Below are 9,976 nucleotides of genomic sequence, written 5' to 3'. Positions count from 1 at the left end.
ATAATTCAAATGGAAATGTAATATGTAAAATGGCCATGTAATCCTACATTTGAATTTAAATCTGCCACTATGTGCAGTTTTTGGCTCAAAATTCAAATTCACATTTAATAATGTAATTTGCATTTGACAATTCCTATACTAGTATTGACATTTCATTTAAACAGAGATTTGCACGCTTTATTTTTTAGCTTTATTCAAATGATGATGCAAATTAGAAAATTAAAATGTATTTCCCGAACTGCATAGATATGTTTCATGTGATTATGCAATAATGGTGTCAAAATTATAATTGATATGTCATTTACCTTATATGGTTTTGCACTCTCTAATAGGGTGTTTTACATTTCATTATCAAAGACAATATTATGCTGTAAAGGTGGCAAAATGGTAAATGGTTATCCAAATGTAAAAAGCGAAACAGCGCCTCCTGTCTTTGCCATTTAATACACTCGCCACTGCGCTGACTCCCTGGCAAAATGCAATTGCAAATGTATTTTGAGAGGACTGCATTAAGTCACAGGCGTCCACCTGTCAGTCATCCCATTAAGGCGGGTCTTGCGTTGCGCAATCGGAAGTAGTTCACAATGTGGGAGAGGAGAGAATGCGGGGAGTTCCGTGAAGCTGGCCACAATGTCATTATCATACTTTTTAACAATAACATTCCATTACAGTATATGATGCATCAGCCCAATCCCAGTCACAAAAATAGAAAAGACAGTATTCAAAAGTCATTCCTCAACCAGCCAAGTCATTTCAGTAATCATCAACTTACACATTACGGTTACAAATTAGATCTGCTATAGAAAAAGCATTCATTTTTTCATGCATACAGTTTTAAGAAAATAAATTTTGTTGCTCCAAGAGGACTCTTGATTTGACGGTTGTGATTAAGAAAGAGAAATTAAGAAATAACTGGAATGAGTTTTAACCCCAAACTCAAAACACCAGGTTCTTCGGCTTCTCCCAGGGAAACTCCTCCCTGCCAAAGTGACCGTAGCAGGCGGTGGCCTGGTAAATTGGCCTCTTCAAACCCAGTTCTCTGTAAAAGAAATGCATTCAAGATCATACTGTTATACTTTGCAGTTTCATCAAAAGACTGTTCACAAAACCAAGGTTTCATGTAACCCTTTTGCAGCTAAAATGCTATGAAAACCTGCACGTACTTCACAATGACTCCCGGTCTCAAGTCGAAGTTTTTCTGCACTATTTGCAGCAGGTCGTCTTCATCCCTGGTCGACGTGCCGTAGTGAAACACCGAGATGGAGAGTGGGTGGCTCACGCCGATAGCATAGGAGATCTGTGGGGCGTGACGGACGAGACACCAAACCCCCCAGTCATTACTAATCAATACCTGATCACATAGTTCTGTTGACATACAGTAAAGAGGCGTATTGGGGGAGTTTCCTGTTTCTTACAGTGGGCTTTGGGCCCTTCCATCACCCCGCTGCAGTGTAGCTGAACAGCATTAAGCTCTGCACCTCCTCACCTGCACCAGCGCTCTCCTGCATAGTTTGGCTTTAACCAAGGACTTTGCCACCCAGCGCGCTGCATAGGCCCCGGATCGATCCACTTTGGAGTAGTCTTTCCCGGAGAACGCCCCTCCTCCGTGGCCTCCCCAGCCTCCGTAGGTGTCCACTATGATTTTGCGTCCTGTGAGTCCCGCATCTCCCTGATGATAGAAAGACATGTGAGTGAACTCATGCACACACACACACACACACACACACTGTAACAGAAGTGTCGTTCTTCACCCCGGCCCTCACTGACCTGTGGGCCACCCAGAAGGAATTTCCCACTAGGCAGCAGATGGTAGATGGTCTTGTCGTCCAAGTACTTGGCAGGAATGACAACCTTGACCACTTTCTCCATCAGGTTGTGTCGTATCTCCTGCAGGGTGATGTCGGGGCTGTGCTGCACCGAGATGACGACAGTGTGAACACGCACTGGCTCCATGGCGCCCATGTTGTCTCTATACTCCACTGTGACCTGCAGGAAAGGAGACAGTGAACTGAAACTAAACCCTCTGTCCCATGCCCTATGAAGCTAACAGCGTGGCAAATTTCATCTTTTAACCCCCCACTTCATATTCTAAAGTGGCTCACCTGTGTTTTGGAGTCTGGTCGTATCCACGGACACTCTCCGTTGCGCGACAGCTCCTTCATCCTGTAGTTGAGTTTATGAGCCAAAAGGATGGTTAAGGGCATAGACTCCTCAGTCTCATCTGTGGCATAGCCAAACATCAAACCCTGAAGAGGCAAGAAGCCTGTTAAAGATGGAAGTGAGGTCCTCTGATCAAATGAAGTCATGTCAAAGGTACTGGAGATACGTTGATGCTCAAAGTATTATTATTATTATTATTATTGTTATTATTTGTTATTTTTGTAAATTCAAATTCCATGCTTAAATGGAAGACATTATAATTACATTTTCTGGAAAATGGTAAAAATGACCATTGAGAGAGAGCCTGAGAATATCATCTAATAACTCAATGTTTTTTTCACTTTTGACGTTTTATTTCCAAATGATGTATTAGTTCAGCTTTGAAATATCACATTGCAATGGATCACAATATTATTGTATAATGGCTGTAATATTATGATGAAGTCCTTTTAGGAGCTTTTTGGTGATTCCCGCCCCTAGTGCAACATTCCCTTAACACAGGCAGGCTTGTTTCCCCAAAGTGACTTTCTACAACCATTCTCAGTCCGTAAAACAAAACAATAGAGGTAAAAGTAAAGGTAGACTGAATAAGAATTAAAGATGGTGAACTGGACCTGGTCCCCGGCACCGATGTCCTCCTGATCCCGGCCTTCAAACACACACTCTGTTATCTCTTCACACTGTGGCTCCAGCGCTATCAGGACATTGCAGGTCTTATAGTCAAAACCTGCAGAAACAGCCAGGCCGACATCAGCATCCTCTGTCAGTGTATATGTGCCATTATTAACAAGAATCACAAGAAATCCCACCGTACCTTTGGAAGAGTCATCATACCCGATGTTCTTGACGGTGTCCCGCACGACTGACTGAAGATCCACTTTGGCCTTAGATGTCACTTCTCCACACAGCAGGATCATGCCTGTCTTCGCCACGCATTCTGTTGCAAAACATCACGTCTTATGAATATGAGTCAGTGTTTCAATACCAGGTAGAAGCCAGCCTTTTTTGCCGGATGCATTACATAATTATATTTGGGAAATGATCTATAATCTTGTTTGTCTAAAGGGGAACAACACTAAATAGTTTAGTGTTGTTCCCCTTTAGACAAACAAGATATGATTTGTAATTTCCTGTCTATTATTCATGTTGTCTAGAACAGTCAAGTCAATATTTGTGTGTATGAACCATAAACCAGAAACCATAAAACTAATACTAACTAGTAAAAGAACCAGGAATTAATTTATCTCCACTGCAATTCTATCAGTTAATTTGGACATGAAACCATAAAGCATCTTTTGCCTGTATTTTGCAATGAGTGGCTTTTTATTGCACTATTCCAAGCTACTGACTCCATGTCTGTGCTTATTAATTGATGTTTGTCCATATTGTACATGTTGCAGTGATCTGTTATGGATATTGTTTTTGTTGTGTATTTTATTATGTGTTTTTATTATGTGAGTGAACTGAATTTTAGTGTTAAAACGCAAACATTCAACAAAATCAGCCTTCTTATCAGAGTTTATGGAGAGGTTTCAGACTTTATACCAACAGGTCAGAGTATTAACACTCTGGTTTCGGAGTTTGGGAGACCGTTGTTCCTAGACCCAGTACAGGAAATAAACTGGAGCACCCACTTTGCTTTTTTGACTATTACATTTAGGAAAAGATTCAACGCACGCTGAATGCAAACTAGTGAACTGGAGATCAGCAGTGTGTGTGTGATGTGTTTCTCTGTCAACTGCACAGACTGTTTAAGACTTGCAGGCAGATTGATTTCTCTCTACCTAAAGATAGTCTCCCACTGCGCTCCTCCCTTTCCCTTGTTAACCTCCTGTATTTCAGAGTAACTCTATGGGTTAATGGACTGATAAACTGCTTCAGACTGCTTCAGAGACAGATGGGTGCTTGCGGAGAGAGAAAAGGCAGGAGAGCTGAGTACACAAACCAAATGAGGTGGGGCGAGTGTTCGGTAATATCTTCAATTTTGTCTAGCTTCAGGTCAAATGGGGGTCTAATGATCAATTTGGCTTTAAATGTAATCATTCCAACAATGATCAATAAAGCAGTAACACGACATGCAACTTTAACTGAAATGTCTGCTTTGATCATCCTCATTAGCTGTTTATTTGTAGGGAGCCGAAGAAAACAGAAGACAGGCGGAGTCAAGGAAAGTATCAAATGAACAAAGCGAACCAAACGACCAAAGACAGACGACAGACAGGAACACAGTGAGTCAATAGAAAACTTTGAATTAAGTGAGCTACTGGCATTGAAGCCATTCAGCTTCTTCATGATAATGCCTTTAAAGGCCAAGCAATCTCTGGTGCACTTTTGCACAGTTACACAGTTAGTCCTTGGAGCTGCAAAGTACAGCCGTTTTTTTTATCATTGGCCACTGAGCAACTCCACAGAAGCAGCTGGGTGTTGAGTGCCTTGCTTAAGGGAACCTTGAGAGTAGTTTCTGAGGGAGGACAGAGCATTGATCCCCCACTTCATTCCTCTCTTCACCATCAAAATCCTCTCAGAAATCATGGACATAATGCAATAACCCGAAATGAAGGAGGAAGGAGGAGGAAATTAACGAGGAAGAAGTGACTCGAGTCTGCCTGCCCTTTACTTAATAGATGAACAATAGTGACCACAAGACAGAAGGGTTCGCCCTCTGAAATCTGTCCATCTCTACCACTGCCAGACCAGGGCTTCTCAAGGACCCCCAGACAGAACCTCATATCCCATCGACCCCCATCTGAGAAGATTTTTTTTTGGTATGCCTCTACAAGTGGGGAGAGAACAGCTGCAAGAGTGGAGACACATCTAGGAATTCTTCCCGTGAGTTACATAAACACAGAAACACTGATAGCCAGTGGACAGTGGAGACACAGCAAAACACACACACACACACACACACACACACACACACACACTGGGAGGGGGTGGGATTAATTTTCTGAAATGTTGGTTAATTGATGATTAACTTCTGGTTACATGCTTTGGCAATATTGTTTGTAAACTGTCATGCCAATAAAGCACATTGAATTGATGTTCCCACTTAATTATATGATGATATGACCATGTCATAAAAATGCAATACTTACCACAGGCCACTTTAGAGTCAGGGTCTTGAGTCAGGTATGCATCGAGAACCGCATCACTGATTTGATCACACATTTTATCTGTGAACACAAAACCTGAGATGAAAACTCATGCAGCCGCTGACAGAACGTAATAAGCTTGGGGAAAGGGACATATAGGCTGCTTTATACAGTAAAAAGTCCTTGATTGCAGAGATTATTGGGGAAATGTAGAATAGAGTAGAGTAGAGTAGAACTGAATGTAACTTTAACCATAAGAGTCGAAGAGAGTATACAGTAGGAGGGATGTGGTGTATCTATCCAGGATCAGCGATCAGTGTGTGTACGCGGACAGGCCCGGGCAGCACACTCGGTAAACGGGACAAACATATAATGACAGTCGAACATGTGAATACGATACCAGAGTGTCCTTGTCCCACTGATTCAGACGTGAAGAGGAAAGTCTTCCCGCTGCAGCTCCCGCCCGGGTTCATGTTCAGCTCTGTTGCAGAAAGCTTAGTGAAGTGGATGTCGAGTCAGAGCACGCTGTTTTTCACCAAGCACACTACGAGTAAATGCATTGATCGTCGCCGACTGAGAGTGGTCAAACAATAATTAACCCTGATCGTTGAACCCTTCTCGCGAGAAGCCATAAATGAGTTTATGGCACGGCAGTAAATTCTATTTTGGATGCTCGACCCCTACTTTGAGGACAAATACCTTTTCGCCAGTCACCTTAGAGTCGTGGCAAATGTCTTACTCTACATCAGCAGCGACTTTAATCCTTTACTTCATCATATCCGGTGGATTTTCCGTGAATGGCTTTGCTTTTATTTCCGACTGCGCAGTGTGCTGTAAACGTGTCCGCTGCGCCTGGGACATGTTCAAAATCCCTGCAGCCGTTACCCCGGACGGCCTGAAGGTGTCGCTGTTGTTCATTACACAGCATAAACAAAACATCGGGGTGAAATCTTTTGTCTGTTGTTCAGGTTTGATACCACTTTATCTGAATTGCAGGAAGATTATAAACCCGTCAACAGAGGAAATAAACTTTTCTTACAATATAACCACCAACAGACATTAGAAAAGTGCATTAAATCGAATATTATTGACCAAACTGCAGCTACATAAAATGTTTACTACCACCCCCACCCCACCCCCAAACACACACACACACACACACACATTTTTGGCACATTGTGCTTATGTTCTGATTATAAAAATGATCATGCACTCATTGTTCTTGTAATGCCTCAGTTTAATACTGGCAGCAGCTGTATAGAAGTCAAGCAGTTTGACTGGACAAAGACATGTTGCAATCATGATTAATCCTATAAAGCACAGTCAGCATGGCAATACTGCCCTTATGTTTTTGTAACTATATAGCTCCTCAAATATTATGTAATCAGTTGCTGCCCTTGAGTATTTGGCAAGCATTCAGCAAAGTGCAGCTCCTCCCACTGTTCAACTGTATGACTGTAACGCCCACATCCTTTTTTGTCAGAGCAGCATATCCTGAACTTAGTGTGTTTAGGCTCTGCAGAACTGCCATGAGTCCAGTATTTTGTCTTGATAAACGATAAATACACTATTATTTCTCTATTACCACTAGTACTACTAATACTACCACCTACAGACTGCTATTCCTCTTCCTCCCCTCCTTGCTCTCTGCTTTTCTCTCCTCTGCAGGGCTGATGCATTGGGATACACTGTAAGCAAAACAAATCCATATGCACGCACACACACACACACACACACACACACACACACACACAATAAAGTCAAGATTCTCTATAGTGTCGCTGAATGGGAGACTTTAAACCTATCAACTCATAAACCTTAAAATACAGCACACAGTTAAAAGTATTCTTAACTTTCCTAGTCCATACTGGTGTCTCTACAACTTTCCTCCCATTCACTTCACAGACTTTGTCATCGCTCCATCTTTCCAGCATAATAGTCGTCAGGTAATCAGGGGAAATCAGTGGGAAACACTCATTCCCGGTGTCACACTGCAGACACAGAGACAAACCATATTGCTTCTGACAATGATTCCCATTATATTAGGGACGAAAATACACTTAATAGTGCCATGAATAACAAGCCAACTAGAGTAGTAGTAACCAGGGAAGGTATGGCTGCATTTTATCTCATGAATATGGGAACTATTAACAAATTGCACTGTACTGTGTGTGTATGTGTATCTATACATCTATAATTTTAGAAGATGTCATTGTGTTTACTTAAACCTTTTCCAGTTGGATCGCTGTATTGAATTTTCCTTCCATTGCAAGCCTACAGGTTACAGGTTGAAAAATGCTTCAACTATCAGTTTCAGATACCCCACTCTGGTAGAAGATGGAACTGCATGTCAGCATCACAGAGCTTGGTTTTGAGTCCAGGAAGGCCTGTAAGTTTTGTTACAACAGTCAGATTATAAATGAATTCTAGGGTTTGTCCACAGGAATACGGCTAGATTAATATGATAAGAGAAAGAGAACGTGGTGTGTCATGCTCTTTTTCATGTTTCTTCTTGGGAGCTACGGTTCATGTACATCACTTCATTTTTTGTAAGTAATTAAGAACCTAACAACAAAGCTTCCACACACGGTAAGCTCTACTCTCGTTTAAAAACAACATGGATGAAGTGTATTTGCATACAGGAACCACCTCCCTTCCTGGTTGTCACACTGCTAACTGAACGCACAGACTGCACAACACAGGACATGGAAATCAAGTGGAGCAAGCAAGTGACTTCAGCTTTTTATTGCCGTCCAGCTCCTTTGCAAACAGCTCTCAGTGGCCTTTGCCCAGACGTATCAGTTGAGTGCTGACCTGCATCCCGTGCTAGGAGGGCTGATGGTATGTAAAATTCATAGAACTGGGGCTAATAGAGCAGATATTGTCAGTAAGAGCAGTGTTTTTTCTTCTTTTATGACTGAACTAGCAGTCCACTCGGGTGGTTTTTAGGTATAGAATTGACTCGTCTGACATACGTGGGCAGAAAAGCTCATGAAAAAGCAGGAAATGGAGCCACTGCACGTCCTTCCTACTAATTCTAGTTCTTTGTAGTGATGAGGTCTGGCTCATGTTAAGCCAATGACAGACTTTCATTGAAACAGCAGGTAGTTAATATGTAACACAAGAGGGGTGCAACCTTAAGTAGACATTAGGTCTGCTCTTACTGTATGACTCATACAGTCACCAGGAGCACTTTTCTGCATTTGTTTACTATGCTGGCAGGACTGGATAACACAACTCTGTAAAGATTTTGTTTTTTGTTCCGTTGGTTGTGATAAACATTAACTACCATGGTGAGTGATGTACTTTTGTTATGGAGGGAAGTTAACGTTTAGATGGTTGTCTTTTTGCAAGTCACCGAAGATTTGTTTTTCATCATTGTACTATCTAAGAATAATCTCTATTGTGGCAGAAATTAGGATTGTGACAGTAAGCCTATAAATATTACATTATTGGTTAACCAAGGCAAACAGGTAACCGCAGAGCTTGTGGTTTACATGTGACTATCATGTAGGCCTCGGTAAATTCACTCACATCTGATAGCGCAGTTCCCTACAACACAATTGCAGGAAGTGAGTTCTTCTACTGTAATGGAGAAAGTGCCGGCACAGAGGCTGTTGCCCCCACATCCGGCTCGTGTGGTGTCAGCGTTAGTTATTGGGACCAATGGCTTGTTTTTACCACCTAAAACTGAGTTTTCTGCCTTCTCCTTTTCCCCTATTTTTCATAGGCTGACTCAACTTCTCAGCCACCTGTGGCTGACTCTTCCAATAAGCTTGACCAGGTGCAAGGCCAGGTCAATGAGGTGAAAGTTATTCTGAAAGACAACATCAACAAAGTGCTGGAGAGGGGAGACAGATTAGATGATTTGATTGACAAGACAGATGACCTGCAGGCAACTGTAAGTATTTAGTAAGAGTGAACGCGTTGGGTTCCCTACCCTGTCACCATGTTGTTTAGAGAATCAGCTTGTCACCTGAAAACTTCCTATCTGGCTCCCTGGAAGCCACAAGGTAGTTAGAACAATTATTGGGTGTCACCAGGTTTCAAGTAACTATTATGCTTTGGTTTCTTTTCAGGCTGACTCCTTCCAAAGAACATCCACACGGGTTGCCAGGAAATACTGGTGGAAAAACATTAAAATGATGATCATAATTGGCGTGATTGTGCTGATCATCGTTATCCTCATTATCCTCTTTGCTACCAAGGTTATCTAAATCACACTAAAGGTCAACTGCTTCAGGATTGAAGGCTATAAAGATGGGAAAAAGCTCACCAACAGCCAATTTCCCTTAACAGGCATTTTGTGATTTAATCACTGTCTTAAGTGAATTTCTAATCATTTCAGCTTGTACAATAAGATGTTTTACACCATTTCAAGATCAAAATATTTATGTAAAATTCAAAAGGCAACTTAATGTTATTATCTCAGGTAGCTGACTCGACAATGACGTCTAATGCTGTAAAGATAAAATTCAGAGCTGCAGAACTTAAATTGTTAAAAAGTTGGCATCACTTCAGAAGCCGAAATACTTCCTTACACTCCAACAGTCACACATGACGCAATTACCACTCAAATATTCATATTTCAAAAAGGATCACAAATCAAAAGCGTTTTTGTCATTTTTATTGTATCACATTTCTTTGTTATCCATTCCATTGTATATATATATATGTTTATAATGACTGTCAAACTCTGTAACAACATATGTATTATTTGAGTG

The 9,976-nt window shown here is 41.5% G+C and overlaps 2 protein-coding genes across 3 annotated transcripts; one reads left to right on the top strand and one right to left on the bottom strand.

The window, feature by feature from the left end:
• Positions 1 to 193: 193 nt before the first annotated feature.
• Positions 194 to 6,888, bottom strand: mat2al (methionine adenosyltransferase II, alpha-like). The gene is made up of 10 exons (XM_071915421.2): positions 6,862 to 6,888; positions 5,653 to 5,733; positions 5,256 to 5,333; positions 2,975 to 3,097; positions 2,775 to 2,887; positions 2,103 to 2,246; positions 1,768 to 1,986; positions 1,487 to 1,669; positions 1,164 to 1,297; positions 194 to 1,039 (listed from the first exon to the last, which is right to left on the bottom strand). The coding sequence occupies exons 2-10, from the start codon at positions 5,723 to 5,725 to the stop codon at positions 937 to 939; spliced, it is 1,170 nt and encodes a 389-aa protein (XP_071771522.1). The 5' UTR covers positions 5,726 to 5,733; positions 6,862 to 6,888; the 3' UTR covers positions 194 to 936.
• Positions 6,889 to 7,937: 1,049 nt separating this feature from the next.
• LOC139924377 (vesicle-associated membrane protein 8) lies at positions 7,938 to 9,970 on the top strand. 2 transcript variants are annotated; one of them, XM_071915416.2, is made up of 4 exons: positions 7,940 to 8,093; positions 8,433 to 8,545; positions 8,983 to 9,153; positions 9,332 to 9,970. In XM_071915416.2, the coding sequence occupies exons 2-4, from the start codon at positions 8,543 to 8,545 to the stop codon at positions 9,467 to 9,469; spliced, it is 312 nt and encodes a 103-aa protein (XP_071771517.1). In that variant the 5' UTR covers positions 7,940 to 8,093; positions 8,433 to 8,542; the 3' UTR covers positions 9,470 to 9,970. The 2 variants fall into 2 exon arrangements, with proteins under 2 accessions (XP_071771516.1, XP_071771517.1); XM_071915415.2 differs by lacking the exon at positions 8,433 to 8,545 and having other exon boundaries at positions 7,938 to 8,093; positions 9,332 to 9,967.
• Positions 9,971 to 9,976: the final 6 nt, after the last annotated feature.

Source organism: Centroberyx gerrardi, chromosome 2, assembly GCF_048128805.1.
Source record: "Centroberyx gerrardi isolate f3 chromosome 2, fCenGer3.hap1.cur.20231027, whole genome shotgun sequence".
Lineage (NCBI taxonomy): Eukaryota > Metazoa > Chordata > Actinopteri > Beryciformes > Berycidae > Centroberyx > Centroberyx gerrardi.
The sequence above is the reverse complement of the archived record's forward strand: the minus strand, read 5'-3'. Positions and strand labels throughout refer to the sequence as shown.

Coding starts and splice junctions, on each gene's coding strand:
- mat2al (XM_071915421.2), bottom strand. CDS start 5,725: ATGAACCCGGGCGGGAGCTGCAGCGGGAAGACTTTCCTCTTCACGTCT. Junction 1,670..1,767: donor TCCTTCTGGGTGGCCCACAG/GTCAGTGAGGGC, acceptor TTCTATCATCAG/GGAGATGCGGGACTCACAGG. Junction 1,040..1,163: donor AGACCGGGAGTCATTGTGAA/GTACGTGCAGGT, acceptor TTTCTTTTACAG/AGAACTGGGTTTGAAGAGGC.
- LOC139924377 (XM_071915416.2), top strand. Junction 9,154..9,331: donor CAGATGACCTGCAGGCAACT/GTAAGTATTTAG, acceptor GTTTCTTTTCAG/GCTGACTCCTTCCAAAGAAC.